This window comes from Rhinolophus hipposideros (assembly GCF_964194185.1).
Source record: "Rhinolophus hipposideros genome assembly, chromosome: 6".
Taxonomy (NCBI): Eukaryota; Metazoa; Chordata; class Mammalia; order Chiroptera; family Rhinolophidae; genus Rhinolophus; species Rhinolophus hipposideros.
In genome coordinates this window covers 97697646-97714833 of record NC_138052.1, presented here as the reverse complement: position 1 = coordinate 97714833, position 17188 = coordinate 97697646, and the positions used below count along the sequence as shown (strand labels likewise).

General features: G+C 49.5%; 1 protein-coding gene across 1 annotated transcript in view; it reads left to right on the top strand.

Moving 5' to 3' along the window:
• Nucleotides 1-373: 373 nt before the first annotated feature.
• Nucleotides 374-17188, top strand: part of ASB18 (ankyrin repeat and SOCS box containing 18) — a gene marked incomplete at its 5' end in the record, with an annotated part of 56485 nt that continues 39670 nt past the window's right edge. Inside the window, 2 exon segments of the mRNA XM_081051927.1 lie at nt 374-578; nt 16227-16349. Coding sequence (XP_080908053.1) covers nt 374-578; nt 16227-16349 — 328 coding nt within the window.

Here is a 17188-nt window from a genome sequence, read left to right as displayed (position 1 = left end):
AAGCCCAGTCTCAGGAAGAGGCTTTTCAAGTTTCAGGGCAGAGTCTCACGTTTGATTCGAGGACATTGTTCAACAGCATGTCTGAGAGCTTTCTGTTACATATTGTCCCCCCTTCCTCCCCATCCCCTACCACAAGCACATCTTCTGCCCAATCACTAGAAAAATCCCTAACTGAGGCCTCAGGGGAGGTTAACTCCCATCTCCTGTGAAGCAGGGGGTGGGGAGGGCTGCTGGCAGGTGGCCCTCCCCACTGGCTGTAACACTAGCCCTGTTTCTTCTATTTATAGCAACACCCACACCACCCTAGGGCACAGCTGCTAACGTTGGACTCAGTTGAGAAGAAAAGTCTGGTCAACACACACACAGCGTCGCGATGTCCGGCTCTGACCGCTGTCCCGACTACCCCCTCAGCTCAGACTTAGTGACCAGATTAAAGTCCGCCCTGGACGCCAAGGATGAGGAGAGAGTCAGCAACCTGCTCTGCACCGAAGTCAGGTACGTGGACGCTGTGATCGAACTGGCAAACGACGATTGGATGAAAGACCCCTCAGCGCAGCTGCCCCCCGCGGTGCTCCTAGGTAACCAGCCAGGATGAATCTGCTGTGTTTGAAACTAAACACCCATGGCGTGTGTGCATGCGCGTGTGTGTGTGACCAGTGGGCCACTGCGGGGGGTGAGAGCACTGCCTCTGGCTGAAAAGGAGAACGCTATGTGCTGGACTCTGATGCTTGTATCTGTACGCACACATGCTGTATATACTGTGTATGTCGCGTAGGCAACAATTAGAGTGCGACACAAAAAATTTAAAAGAGAAAAATCAATCCATGGTACCACCATCCTAGCACAGTGTGGCTGGATTTCTCCGCATTTTTCCCAGCTAGCCCGTTTGCATGTGTAAACGACCCCTCCTTACACCCAGGTCCTAGATAGAATTTGGTGTCCTGCTCCGACAAGTTAATACATGTAGAGTAAGTTACATGTTGCTGTCGGAATTTCAATCACCTGTTGAGGTGACTGACCACAAAACACTTCAACCAAATTTCTACAAGAGGGAACCCTTTGCTGCCTGTGCGGCCACGATCAGTAATGCCGTGATTATCATCTTTATTAGCATGCACAGGGCTTTTATCTTATTTGGGTCATGTCCTCAGGATGAATTCCTGGGAGCTGTATATCTGAACCGGGATAGAAAGTTCTCCAAATTGTTTTCTGAAAGGACTTTTATTCTGACAATGAGTGCCAGTGTCTCACTACACTCGTCTTTAAATCGCCAGTTTAATAAGTGTGTCCTGGTCGTCCTCTCTGCTGCCTGCTCATCATTCCTTCCTGGACTGCTCACGACAAAGTCTTGTCCACGGGGTTTTGTTTTTTCACGTAGACCTCTTCACAGGTGACTTGTCTATCTGGGTCCTTGGGAAGTACCTCTCCATTTCTTTGTATCTTTTTTGTCATTTTTGTAAGACTTCTTTTTTTCAAAAAAGATTTTATTGGGGAAGGGGAACAGTGTGTATCTCCAGGACTTTATTGGGGAACAGTGTGTTTTTCCCAGGACCCATCAGCTCCAAGTCAAGTTGTTGTCCTTCAGTCTTAGAAGTGGAGGGCGCAGCTCAGCTCCAGGTCCAGCCGCCTTTAGTTGCAGGGGGCGCAGCCCACCATCCCATGGAGGAATTGCACCAGCAACCTTGTTGTTGAGAGCTCACGTTCTAACCAACGGAGCCATCCGGCCGCCCCTCTAGCAACTCAGCAGCAGCTCATTGTCTTCAGCCTAGTTGTGGAGGGCGCAGCTCACTGGCCCATGAGGGAATCAAAATGGCAACCCTGTTGTTCAGAGCTCGCGCTCTAACCAACTGAGCCATCCAGCCGCCCCTTTGTAAGACTTCTTCACATAACATATATATAATCTCTTTGTCATATTTGCTGACAATATTTTCCCTGACCTGAGATTTACTTTTCATTGAATTGTGCTATTATTATCCAGCTGGTCAGATGTGCCCTCCACAGTGTTAGTCTTGACGTCTTGACCCTCAGGGATGCTCAGGGCTTCTCTCCATCCACTAGACAGACTCCCTCCCAATACACGTATGTGTATGTGCACGTGTACACATGTGCACACATGCATATATGCACACTCACACATGCACACACATGCTCACGTGCATATATGTACACATGCAGGAAAACACGCTCATATGCATACACACATGCAAGAACACATGCTCACACACACATGCATGCACAAATACATGCTCACACATACATGCAGGAAGACATGCTCACACATGCAGGAAGTGCACCCAAAAGGACATGCATGGGACACTGGGACTAGCGAGTGAAGCTCTAATGTGATGAAGAGAGAAAGCAGAGATTGGAGCTTCAGGGGCTGACCGTCCCTCTCCTGCCTGTGGTCTGGGTGCCTTCCCTGGGCTGCCTCCCACCTGGGATTTGCAAGTTGCTTTAGACTTTAGGGAAAAACCATCTCCTGCTTCTTCTTTGCCTTGGTTTTCCTAATATCTGGACAAGGGCCCTGGAGCCCTGAGCCTTTGTTGGGACCTTAGCTCTGCCCACATAGGCCCGAGGCCTCACTGAGTCCTTGGGGAACATCCCTGATTCCGGACAAGAGCTGTTGGGATTCAAATATGCATGTGGCCTCATTAGAACATTTGAAGAGTGGTCCGAACTTTGGGCAACACCTTGAAATGCAGCCCGTGTTAGGAATGGACACTGTAAAGAACTTAAATCCTGGAAGGAGGGTTATGAAGGGGAAGGAATGTGACTCGCAAGAAAACAGGGCTGGGCCAAGTGAGGGGCCAGAGCTGGGAGGGGCTACCCCGGCCAGGAGAGGCAGGACCCAAGGGTCGTGCTGGCAAAAGCGTCCTGGCGAACGGAGAGGGGAAAGTGGTCCAGCCCGAGGGCAACCTGGCTGACAGAATTCTTGGTATTGTTCAAAAGATGGCAATTTACAAAAAGAAGAAAAAGGAAAGTAACAATTCTCTCTGCTTCTCAACATGAACACACAGGAGAGTGAAATGTCCGTGCTCACTGGTCTGTGAACATATTACTCCCACCAAATAGAACGAAAAAAATAATAATAATTTACACATTTCAGTGCATGCATGTCAGCCTCACAATACAAGCATAAAGAAAAGAAGGCACTGGGCGAGACAATGGTGTCAACGTCTTTTTCTGGAGAATTCCCTCAGGTATCCCTGTGGAACTTAACACTTTAGCCGCAGCAGATAATGAGATAAAATGCAGAAACGCAGTGTCCCTACGTGGCCAGCCAGCGGCAAGCATGAGGCAGGAGGACGGTCCACAACCAGGATTCCCAGAAAGACGCAACTCACCTGCTTTCCTGTGGGTAGACTTGGGAGGGCGTGGAAACAGCTCTGAGCACTCAGCCCCCTCTCAGGCTCCTCATCGCTCCCTAGCTCTGGACTTCCCCTGCTGTGAGGCACCCCAACACTCACCCATAATCAGCTCTCCCGTCTGTGCCACCCTCCCCGTCCCAACTGGAACCTCCCCACCAGGAGGACACCCAATCCCAGGCTGTGTGAGCACCTCCCCAACTCACCCAGGCCGCCTGTCCTTCCAGCCCCCGCACACAGGCTCGCCCCATTGGAAGCCCACCCCCTGCCCATCCCGACCGCACATTCACCTCCTCCACCCATGAGAGCATAGAGCCCTCAGTCTCCGTGAGTTACTGAAACACATAGCCTTGCTCATTGTTATGTCCACTGAATATTTCAAAGTCAAACACGACCTACTCAAGGTCAAGATCCTTGCCTAACCCTTGTTGGTATCCAGAGCCTACCAAGAAGCCCCAAGAAGGAGCTCCAAGTCTGGGTACCAAGTCTGGGTACCACGTCTGGCATGGGTGAGCCAAGCTCCTTTGTTAACGTTAGCTGGGTGGGCACAGACTGCTTTTCCACAGACACTACTGGGGTTAGTCTTCCTGGCAAGAAATATCTAATTCTCCTTTCTGCTAAAGTCAAGTCTATCTCTACTGTTTACTATTGTGACAGTTGCATTATTTGTCCTTGCCTCTTTTCAATGCCTATCAGTTCACCAACCACCAAGAACACAGGGAGGGAGAAAGGACCTCTGGGGGAGGAGACCCTTCTTGCCCCCAAATGCATCGACTGCACAATTTGGTAACTGGTGTAATCAAACTACTTAAGAAACAACTGATTACTAATTGCTATTATTAAAGATGTCAGCATTTCATGATTTTGCTGCTGACGTATACAAGTCAAGATGCTACTTGAATTCTTGATTGAAATAGAAAACTAGGGGCATTATGTTGTGTTTGGGGTAACGGTATTTGAGCATTTGGAGGCAAGTTAAAGAAATACTAATTGGGCTTTTATTAAGAGATCTCACCCAGCAGCGCGGATAGCTGGGGAATGAACCCGGTGAACACGTGAGGGGCCTGTGCATGCACGTTAAGACTTCTCGTTCAACAGGCGCCCCAGCAGGCTAGACGCTGAGCACGTGGTGAATTCGTGGCGGGGCACAGCCACTGCTCCGTCCCCTTTGGCAGAGAGGACTGGCCCCAGGGCAGAGCAAACAGATGTCAGGTACACGAGCACAACTCTTGCCTCAAAGGACTCATATCCAAACCAATGACAAGAGCGTGAGCCTTGCGGGCAGCTCTGAGACATGAGGGGAATCGGGAGCTCACAGTGAGGTGACCTGGGTTCTTGCGTGGGTGCTACGACTAGCTACCTGTGTGGTCTTGAACCTGTCAGTCCATCTCTGAACCTTCATTTCCCCATTTAAAAAAAATAATGGTATCAGTCGGGCCACTTTCTCAGGGTCTTTAGAGGTTGAAGTAACTAGGGTCCTAAGACCAACAGCCTGTGTGTGGAGGAGATTCTCAAAACTCCGCTGCCTTTGCAGCTGTGGTGCACTGAACAGAGGTCTGTGTAGACGGCCCCGCCTTCACAGGGATGGCGGGCTCCAGGCCAGGTGTGCGGGGAAAGCGTCACCTGGAAGGCTGCTGAGACTGGTTCATGAGCTCAAAGGCACCAGATACCGTGTTTCCCCGGAAATAAGCCCCAGTTAAGATCGTCAGCCAGACGACGCATTTAATACCTTATGATGATGTTCCAGAGGAAGATGACATGACTGTATTTGATAAATGTAGATTGTTGTACATGAAAAAATAAGACATCCCCTGAAAATACACCCTAATGCGTCTTTTGGTGCAAAAATTAGTATAAGACCTGGTCTTATTTTCAGGGAAATACGGTAGGGCACAGCCTGGTCATGACAGGGAGAATAGGTCCGCAGACCAGAGCCTGTGAGAACTGGAACCAGCCCTAAGGATCATTCCACGGTGAGGACTGCATTTCCCAAGGCCAGCTGTCTTTCCCACCTTCCCGGCTGAGGAAAATGAGGCACAGAGAGGGTGAGTTCACCCCGAGGTCGCACCGCTGGAAGGAGGTAGAAATCCAGTGCCCTTCCCATGTGCCGTGATGCCCGCGGTTTTACAGATGGGACTTTCAGGCTCACATGTGTCCCCTCACTGGTCAGTAGCCAGTTAGGAACAGTGTACAAACCAGCTGTGTTTCCTGACTTGTTGTCCAGGGTTCCCGATGCTTACCCACCCTGTGACATGTTGAAGGAAGATCCAGGAAAAATGTCCCCATTGATGCTGTGTACAACCCTTTGGCTTTATATTATACGCACACACCACCCACACACACTACACACACACTACACACACACACCACACACACACACACACACTACATATCACATACACACCACACACCACACACCACCCACACACACTACGCACACACACTACACACCACATACACACCCCACACCATCCACACACACTACACACACACCACACACCATCAATAACATGGAGTCCCTGACTTCAAATAATTCAAATAAGAGTATCAAGAAAAATGTGGATGGATGAATAGGGTGCTTGGCTACAGAATAAAACCAGAAATGGGAAGCAGGAGGTCACCGATGACAGGCAAGGGTAGAAAGGAAAGCTCTCTGCCATCTCGACTGCACACCCTGAGCAAAGAGCATGGGGGCAGGGAGACCCTGCTCGAAGCAAAATGAAATTAAACCTTCCTAAGTACTTATAAATCAGCACCTAATGACACCATCCCACCACCAGTCAGAGCACTGCTCTTATTACTTTGATTCACAAGCCAGGAAAAGATCCGGAATTATGCACAAATTATTGTCCCATCTTCTTAATTAACGCTGATTGCAAAATTCTTGCTAAAGTCCTTGCTAACAGACTCAATTATGTGCTGCCTGAATTGATTCACCCAGATCAAGTGGAATTTATTAGAAATACAGTTTCCTACAATAACATCAGATTATCTTTGAATATAGTTAAATTATTTAGGAATAAAATGGCTCCAGCAGCAGCCCTTGCTGTAGATACAGAAAAATATCTCCCACCACCTAGAATGAAGATATTCCTTTGCTTTCTACCAGACACCACCCCCTAGGCTCTTCTCTCCCCAGAAGCAGGTTGAATCCTTGTGATGAGATGACATGCATGTCTTAGAGCAAAGTGGTCAGCTTCAGAGCATGTGAGCAGGAAAAGAAATCGTACAGGGTCGCGTCTCAGCTCCCCCCAGTATGAACACTCACTGCCTGTGGAACACAGTGAAATTGCAATTAGACTAAATCAGGATATTTTCAGAATCAAAATTGAGAAACAAGTTAATAAATAATGTATGCTGATGACATACCTCTATTAGCATCACTGCCAAGCATACTGGAGAGTTTTGAAAGAACAAAAAGAAATGAGTATATATAGTGAAGAGGCTTTATACCTTTCCAGGATGCTGATGGTTCCTGCAACGGCATGCTTTGCTGAGAATAACACCCTGAAGGAGCTACTTAGAAATGGCAAACACACTACTAATAGCCTGGTTCTACTTGCCAATCCCATTTCCCATCATCTGCTAACACCGAATTCAGCAGCTGGATATTGGACAGGGACTGGGTTTGTCCTAGTCATCTACTGGCACACAGTAGGTATATAATAACCAAATAACATATGGGGGGCACGAAAGATCTCCTGGGTTGACCCTTGAAAGAGGAACATGTTCCCAACAGGCTATATGATCGAAAGGAAGGGGCTGCAAATAAAAGGAGCAGAATGAGCCCACGTGGGGCACACAGGGGCATGACACACTTGACAGAGAAGTAGGACCTGCTTGGAAACGGGGTGTGCAAATCAGAGGAGAGGAAGGAAAAACCAGGCAAGTAAGTGGGGACCGTATTGTGTGAGGCCACAAATTCTAGACACTGCTGTGTGGAGGGACAGTGAGAATCATTCAGCAATGAAATGAGATCATCTAATATGGAAAAAAACAGAAACTCTTTCACATGTGTAGGAAGGATAGAGGTGGAGAGACCGGTGCCAGGAGACATGGCTAGCTATCTACTCACACCTACTCTCCCCTTTTTCTTTACTAATAGAGACCCTGTGGCCACACTGTGGTGTCCACCTCAAGTTAGGGCTGGCCTTAACTCCTCATCGACAGTGAGCTTAACAGCAGATCAAAGATGACAGAAAAGAAAGCGTCAGGGAATCTGAAAACAGATCACTAGAAAGTATCCAATCTGAAGAACAGAAAATAAAATGACTGAAAGTCAGATGAGCAGGGACTACGGGACAGTATAGGAGATCTGACGTACTCAACCGGAGCTCAAGAAAGCAAATGGAGCCGAAAAATATTTCAAGAAATAATCACCAAACACTTCCCTAATTTGATGAAAGATATAGGTTTACAGATTCAAGTTCAGCAAACCAGGAGCAGCATAGACACGAGAGAAAGGAGTTAAATATATGCCTGGGTAGCTGGCTGCTTTACTGATATCAAGTTTGCCTTGAGAATGATGAGCAGACCTCCCTGAAGTGAATGGTGGGAGAGGTATGCAGAGAGGAGGCAGTAATAGCTTCACATGTGGAGGGACGTGTAAGTCTCCGTCCTGCGAACCTGCAATGGTTCCCTACTGCCCTCACAGAAGGCCAGCAAACTATGGGCGGAGGGCCTGCTGCCTGTTTTCGTAAATAAAGTTTTAGTGGAACACAGCCATGCTCATTCATTTGCCTATTGTCCATGGCTGCTTTCTTGTTACAACGGCAGAGGGGAGTAGTTGCCACAAAGCCCATATGACCTACAACACCCAAAATATTTACCACCTGGCAGTTTATAGAAAAAGTCTGGTGACTACCGTCCAACAGCGTACAGTTCTAATTTTTCAGCTGGGACTCAGTGCCTAAGAGATGCTTCGTGGGCTAACTAAGCCTGCCATGTCTCCCGGCGTCCCTTCACCCACTCTTGACCCCTGGAGGTCCCTGGGCCACCTAGAAGGATGGTTGGGTGTGTTGTTAGAGCACGTGAAGACAGGATAGCAGAGAGGTGGCCTGCCCAAAGTCTGCCCAGACTGATGGACAAAGGTGCCACTCAGAGCATGGAGGGAGTTCAGGCATTGCTCTGCCGAGCTTTGTCATGGAGACTGACGGGATGCCTTGAGAAACACTGACAGCAATTTGACAATTAACACAACATCCACGTATGTGATTACTGACTTGTAATTGTACGTCCTCTTCCCCCATTTTATTTCTTTCTTGTAATAAATTTTAATTGTATTTTGAAATAGAATCAGTCTGTGACAAAGTCGAACCAAAAACAAAAAACAAAACACCCTGGTCTTTGACATCCGGTGGTTGAGAAACTCTGGTCCAAATCACACCTCAGCATGCCATCAGTGTCATCTGTGGGTACCTGGCAGGACTTCTCTTGGCCTTTGGGGAGACTGTCTCTCCACTCTCATCTCCTCACCTGCTTGACAACACACCCAGCCATCCCAGCCGTCCTTCCAGGGGGCCCGTAGATCTCAGAGGGTCACAGTTTGTGGCTGAGTGGAGTTCACTTGCCAGGACATTTGCTGGGGATAAACGCCTGTGAAGGGCACCTGTGATTGGCACACAAGTCCTCCAGTGCCTTGACTAGCCTCTATGGGAGCTTTGGAGCTGGTACACGTGTCACCATTTTCCCTCAGTGGGTCAGAATGGCAGGACCTCTCCACCCTCACCTGACTACCCATAAAACGTGCCGTCTCAGGAAGGGTATTCTTGGGCGAGGCAGCTCTCTGCAGCTGAGACAAACCCTGAAGTTGCCGACAGCTGGGTGACAAATCCTGCCTAACTGTGGGGTGCACATCTCCCCATCCGCCCACGGGTCTAGGTCCTGCTGCTCACCTGGGCTCTGCACCCTCGGGCTGCTCTCTGCGGCTTGTTTCCTACCCAGGTCCCCCTTTGCCTGACTCTGCCTGCTTTCCTGAACCCCCACTTTCCAGACCCCCACTTTCCAGACCCCCCACTTTCCAGACCCCCCCACTTTCCAGACCCCAAGCAACACAGCCTTGAGGCTCAGCCCAGAACGACAGGACACAGATTCCCGCGCCACAGGTCAAGAGGAGGGAACAGACACCCCTGGAGGACACGAGCCGTCCTTGCCCTGCGGCTCCCTCTGTGCTTTGTTCAGATGCCACCTTCAGAGAAGCCTCTCCTACCCCTGCTGCCTGTCACTCTAACACTTACGCGCATTCTCATCATCACACCTGCCCTCCACTGAGCAATCGTTTCCTCCACTCGCGAGTTCACGATTCGCTCGCCTGTCTCCTCACAAACATGGTAACACTTCTTAAGGGCAAGGATTCCACTCCTTATCCCACGAGCCGCTAGCACCTGAAAAGCACCCCGGATGTGCAAACTCAGTAGAGAATATTTCCGCGTTGCGTAGAAATTTGCGCTTCCACCCGAAAACCATGAGAGCCCCAGCATCACCAAACTCTTCCAAAACCTGATTTTTAAATTAAAAAAAAAAATCTTTCATAGGCAGAAATCTCATTATTTTAACTTGCATTTTAAAGTAGTAAAATTAGAAATTGTGCATATGTTTAATAGTCATTTCTACTTCTTATGATGTCTCTTTTTCCTATCCTGTTGGATGTGCCAACTTTTTGGGTGTTTTGCCAACAGAAAAACAGGTAGAATGAACTCAGAATCCACCAGACAACACACCTCACTTTGCAAAGCTGCCAAGAGACTCCACCAGGAGCCCACCCTCCTTCACTGCAGGACCAGTAAACGTCTCACTTCCAGAGGGCACATAGAGAATGATAGGACGCAGCAATCAGACCAATCCAACTTCAAGAGGGTATTTTGCTCCCTGTGTGACATTCATAAAAAACAACCAGTCTGCACATGCAATTTGTCTCGAGAGGCAGGAGATGCAATTGTACTATGTAATTAAATCCCCATGGCAGTTGTAAAGGAACTTCGTCACCTTTATCAGGGAAAGCATCAGTGACACGCTTCCCAGTACTGTCCCCAGAGCCTGTGAAAGTCCTCCGATGGCTGTGTACTCCAGGCTGTGAGCGCAAAGGGTCTGCAGCTCTGCCCCACATGCAGCCCCTGCCATCTGCCGGCTCAAGGGCACCTTTGTGCCTTCCGGGGCTGCAGGTGACAGCAGCTCCTGACCTTCGGATAAGACGGCATTCGTAATGGGACGTGACTTTGTCGTTTTGCAGGCTCAGCACTGGACGGGGTAGCCTTGTCAGGAAAACAAGTTCATGAGGGGTTTGTGTCCCCACGTTGTGTTCTTCCCTGCGACGGGAATGAGGTTCCTTGATCACATGACACGAGTACAGACAATTTAAGTCATCATTACTAGATGCACTAGATCTGAGGACGTGCAATGTCTGAATGTTGCGTTAAATGAGGTGTGCTGTGCTAACCTCGTGGCTCAGAAAGAAGGCGGACATGCTCTGACATTCTCGGGACTATTGTCTGTGCGTGTGACAAACTCAGGGGGCTGGGCAGATGTGTCCTGGAGCCTGTAAACAGAGAGCCTTACACACCCGCCAGCTTACTATACCTTTTTTAAATTTTTAATTAAAAAAGCTGAAGGGAGCAGAGATGAAGGACAAACAGCCTTTAGAAATTAAGTGGGAGAGTGAGAATCAAAAAAAAACAAAAAGGCGTGAAAGTAAGTGCACTGTACGACCTGGGGCCATTGTGGCAGATGGTTGTAATATTCGTGTCCGGCGGGTTTAGTACCTGGCCATTCATAGAGGCACCTCGGGTAGGAAGCACACAATGGACCAGAATGACAGTGTACGTTGGCATATTTGAGAAAACGCACAGTCTCATGATATCCACAAGGGAATGGCTTCCTGCCCTAGCCTGTCCATTTACTTGGATATTTGAACCAAAAGGAAACCAGACAGTTATCCAACAGCCTAGGAAAGAATCCACACATGCGCCCTTCCCCGAGAACACAAGGGAATGGTGGGCGTCCTGCCGCCTCTATCTTGTGGCCCAAACGCACGGCAAGTTCCTGCCGTGGACAGAGAGCCTGGCTCTGCAGGAAAGCCCGCCTGCCCCACAAGCCAGCCTCAGCTGAATTATTCCACAGAGACCAGCCGAGCTCGTCCTCAGATTCTCTGAGGAAAAGAAAATCCTTTGCCAAGTCAATGGCAGGATACAAAGCCCTTGAGATTGTGAAAATACTAATGACCATTTGAACACGACCATTTGCTGAGATCTTTTGACATCCGATTGTGTCGTGCTCCACATCACCCACCAGTGTGACACGCACCCTTCTGTATACTCGCTCTCGTCATCGATAAGCATATTGGACAGAATCAGGCTGACAGCAGATTCCGCGCCTCCCTTTTGAGCTGTGGCTCTCAGCCTGGACTGCACATTAGAAACACCTGGGCAGTTTCTAGCAGTCCTGATGGTCAGGCTGCACCCTGCAGCCCTCCACACCAGAAGCTCCAGCTGATCCAAGTTACTGCCAAGGTCCGAGCCGCTATGCCACACGCACCACGTCTACTGTTTCTCCAGTTTGAGTTTTGTAGCAAGAGTTACCTAAAAAAAGGCCCATACTTTTCCCATCTTTGCTAAAAGTTCTCATGAAACCTTCCATCATGGGTTAAAAGACAAATGCTTACATCCCCTCTGTACATTTATGAGATAACCATGTCACAAAGGAAAATTCTTTCAGCCCACCGTGACCCTAGTGACTTCCCCTAGTGACCCACGAAGCGGCAAGTGCCCCCAACCCTTTTTCTAAATATGCGCAACCCAACTTTTTTGCCATCCACTGAGGCACCTTGCCCAGGACTAATGTCAATTCAGATTTGGAATAATCAAGTTCTTTTCCTATATGACAATGAAAACCCCCATCTTCGGGTCCTTCTTCTGTTTTATCACCATTTCTCAAAGATTTTGACAGGGGCTCAGCAAGTTCAGACACAAATTCACTCTGAGAAGAAGTTGAGGTTTTAATGTGGACTGAAGCAGTCAGAGAAGGGAAGATTGGAGTTGCATGATGAAACCTATGCATTGGCTTTCGCTAAGCAGAGAAGGATGAGGAGGGTAAAAATGAGGTGAAAAGGGCTTGACCCAAGCCACATATGGATGGGCAGAACTGGTGAGCCGCAGGCGAGAGTGATGGGTCAGGAAGCAGGTGATTCACTCACCCCTAAAGGACATCATTCGGCGGGCGGGAGAGAACCCTAAAGAACTCCTGTGTTTGGGGGTCCTCTGGTACGGTCCTGGAGGGCAGGATTACTGTAATTTTTACCTCCGAATCCTGAAAACCTATAAAAATACCTTAGAACATAATATTCCATGAATGCCTATTGAGAATAGATGAATAGATTGTTTTCAGGTATTTGTGGGGGCTTTTGATTTTGTTCTTGTTTGGTTTCTAGTGTTTTGGGGGTGTTTTTTTAATATACACATTAATGTCACACATATAGCTATGCTTGTTCGTTAAAACAAAGGACACCTCTGCCATGCCTCTGAGTAACCTCCAAGTCTTACTTGTGAGACCAATGTTGTCTACCACGAGCTGTTTTTAACACTTTCACAAAGAACCGAGTCTGTTTCTTAGCTACTACTCCCCACCCACCAAAATCCAGCCTGCATATTTTGGGCGCTGTTGACAAATATAACATTTGAAAAGCTAAATTTAGCATAGAACGTAGGCAGAATGGCTCTTATCCCTGGACTCACTCCAGTGTCCCACCCCTTTTAAAAATAACCCATGTCAAAATATATCAGGTACAAAAGAATTCTCCAGTCTGCAGTGAAATACAAGCTCAGGCTGGACGGTAGGATAGCTGTGTGTGAATGCTCGTAAGTCCTTCAGAAATGTAGCTAGTTACAAACAGTCTGAGAAAGATAAGGTGCCAACATGGCGCTGCTTAGAGAAATGAAATAGCTGAGGAATTAATGTTGCCAATGAAATGAATAGAGCGCCTGCCAAATACGTAAGTGAAGGGCGAAGAGTAGAGGACTTCACATTCTAAGGTACGATGACAAGGGCAGTGGCCTCCACAGTGTGTCTGTCCATCGTCTTCTGTACGCACCTGCCTCTTATGTCCCACGAGGCCGTACATTCCTTGAGGACATGGTCTGTGGACTCCTTACCTCTGCATTTTCTCCAACACTCAGCAGTGCTTAAGGCACGTAGGGACCCTCGAAAATAATCTCTGCTGTTCCCATTGACAATACTGATTCTGCCTTTGCTGCTGCTGATGGAGACAAAGGAGATAAACTTTAAAACGGGAAATGACGTTTTAAGGAGCCCTTACGGCACATACAAGAGACAAGGTCTTCTTAGGAGACTCGGTGCCTTTACACACAGGGAAAGGTGGGCTGTGCAGGGCAGCCCACACCGCTGAGATGGAACCCCACCCCCGGCATCGGAATGCCTGCCCGTGACGCACCAAGAGTCCAAAGGGGGAAAGGTAGCAGATGGCCAAGAATGAGAGGAAATTAAACGCAGTGGAGCCAGTTTCAGAGAGACAGACCTATTCGTCCTTTCAACCATTTGCGTGAGGACCTGTTGTCCTCACCATGCTGGACACTGAGAACCCCACGGAGACGAGGAAGCACAAGGTTGTGGTCAGGAAGCTCGCGGTCAAGTGGAGCAACCAGCGAAGACACGTGACCCTCGGTACCAGCGTTGTGCCAGGTACCAGGGAGAGGTACCTCCAGGGAGGAGGAGAGAGGCTACGTTGAGTGGTGAGGGAAAATGAGCGGGGCCGGCCAGGTGACGAGGGGAAAAGAAGAAAGCCAAGCAGAGGGGACAGCATGGGCACCCCAAGGCGCCGTCAGGGGACTGACTGCACATCCCTGTGCTGCAGTGTCACGTGCTCAAAGACAGGGGTGAGGGACGAGGCGGGAAGCCCTCGAACTCAAAGTGATGTGTTTGATCGTTGACCATCTCAGGATGTAGAAACCTTGGGTGAGCTGCCTGACTCTGAGTCCCAGCTTCGTCTTCTGCCAATGGCACGAAGGCCACCCACGTTCAGGGTCCCCTGGGCAGAGAGCCACTTACAGGGGATGGCGGGGTAGCACAGCCTCCTCCTGCAGCTCTCTCTGAGCTCCGAGAGCTGAAGCCCCTGGGCCCTTCCGCCTCCTCTGCACTGAGCCTCAGCCCAGGCACCAGACAAGCGTGGTGAAGACAGACCCACAGCCCATGGCAGCCAGCTCAGGGAGTGACCGAGTTTCCTGCACGTCGCTCCCTTCAGCAGCAGAGATGGGCAGGAGGCCACACCTGTCCCATGCCAGCACCCCCACAGTCCTCTTCTGCAGACAAGAGGTGGGTTTAACCACTGGGGACCCCCCAGGCTGTGGGTCAGGCTGTGCATGCCTGCCAATCAGGTCTGCCACAATCAAACAAATCTCTATTAAATTATAAATGTATTCAGCTCGCCTCCACCTTTGCCCCTTTCTAAGGAAGGCCAAGGGAGCTCTGCTGGACCCCCTTTAGTTGTGGAAAATCTTGGTGAAAGGAGCACCCCAGGGGCCAGGTCACTCTTCAAAACAAAGGCCCAAGGAACCTGCTTAGGCTTTGGGGAGCTCAGACAGAGGAGCGGCAAGCCACGGGGCGACTTTGGGGTACAGAAGAGATTGAGACAGAGGGACAGGGAAAAGGGGTGCTTTAGAAGTTCGGCTGTGACTAAGGATCCATGAACCCTACTCCTTGACTTGAAGACTTTTTTCCTGCTGTTTTGATTGCAACAGCACATAATGATGGGACCCCACAGGTCCCCAAGTCTAATGCTGGCACTGATGGATGGTGGCTACTGTTATCCACCCTCGGAGTCTCCACATGTCTCTCCTGTGCCCACACAGGCAGTGCCCGCTCCTTCCTCCTGCAGCCTCTGGTCACAAGCGTTTTAACTGTAACTCATATGGACATGGCAAAGGGTCCCGTAGCTCAACTACATTGGCCCATTCCAACTTCCTAGTAGAAGGAAAACAATTGAGAAAAAAGGTATGCGAATTGTGTATTATCTACAAGAAAAAAATGGCCTTATTAAAGTTTAGACTATAAAACAAAGCCCTGCACTAAACTGTAGCAAGTAAGTTACAAATAGAGCGCTGTTACCATTCATTAATTCAAAAAAAAAAAGTTGTGGCATTTCTCATGTTCAGCAAAGGATGCGCATTTTGGGATCAGTTCTCAACAACTGAAAGAAACAGTCCACCAGGGACCCCAGTTGACACCTTTGGAAACCCCGTCTGCCCTCTGGAGCCTCCCACCCGGGGACACCCCTGTAGAGCTGGGTCACTCGCAGCGTCCAGCTGGGCCTCCCTCACATATCCTCAGACGTGACACGCCCTCAGAACACACATCCACTCACCATGGTCACAGCAGCAAAGAAAGCCGTGGGACAAAAGCGAGAAGACATCCTCTAAAGCAAGAAAGAGAAGGGCCGCCCATTTTATGGTGTCTGCGCTGGTGTAGAGAGCTGTTTTGGAGACATACAGATGTACCTGTGTGTGGAGTTCACATCTCTATAATCACAAGGGGTGGCTGGGCTCTGTGATGTCTCAATGGTCATATGACACTGGTCATATCAAGTGACCATGGTCACATCAGATCCCACAGGAGTTATAAATACACCACCACTGAGGCCTACGTGGATGACAATTGAGTAATGACAATACAAACAGCTCACACTCCATAAGACCATCTTTCCTCTTCCTGAAGAACTGTCCGAAAACAATGGCATTGCCATGGAGAGGTGGCCGGAGCCAGTTAGAGGGGAGCTTCTAACCTCTGAGAAGACACACAAAGGGCTTCAGGCTCATGCTGCGTCCCCAGAAATTGAGGACCACGCCGCCTTGGTCACAGGAGACCTGCAGCGCCTCGAGCCTCTCTGCGACCAATTCTTCCAGGACACCAACGTGGTGTTAGAGATCAAGAAAAATGACATGGAGTGGCAGGCGAAATCCCCCGCCACGTTTGGCCTCTCAGGTACCCGTGCTCCTTTAAAGCTGAGTTATTTAGTCTTGAGGAGCTACTAACATCCTCTGAACGTACAGCTCCAGTCTGCAGACTGCTTACATAGGCGCTGCATTTAACACACGTGAGCAGAGGATACCTATAAATGAAATTGGGTTCGCATGAGTTTTAAGATGTAGGCTTTAGGCAGAGGGATGCGAGAGGTCAAGCTAGAAAGGCCAAGATGCTGGTGTGAAGTGCCCACCAGGCGCCGCTTGTCTTTAAAAACAGAGCATCATTTTGGGTGTTATCTGCCAGTGCCTGCTCTGGGCAGCCAGGGAGGCGGGGAATGGAGAAGAAACCCCTTCTTCTTCGCGTGTGCCCGGAGCAGGGCCCTGGCGTGAGCTCTGCCGGTGCCAGGTCCTTCCATGACCCCGTGAACACCACGGCCTCAGTGGGCTGCCTGGGGCACAGCCAACATCAGCAGAGGGAGCGCTCTCAGCATTGGCTCCTCCTGGAACCAAGGGAGCCTGAAATGGGAGAAGGGTGAAGAAACCAGGGGTCCCTACGTAAGTCAGACCCTGGGAGCACTGTTGCTTCCTGAACACCACTATGAGCTGGGCAGGCAAGAGACCCCACATGTGGGGAGATTCCCCCCTCAGCCCCACCCGGGGATGAACAGATTTGCTGAGCACCAGGCTGCCGTGGGCTCTCTTGACTGGCACTCTGCATTGCGCACCCTTTCCCCATGCGTCCAGAGGCAATACATTTAACCAAGAGGGTCACGTGTCGGAATCCACAGCAGCTCTGCCAGACCAAGAGGATTCGAGACTCTGTGGTCAGTGGGCCAAAGGCCAGTGTCCTGTGTCCCC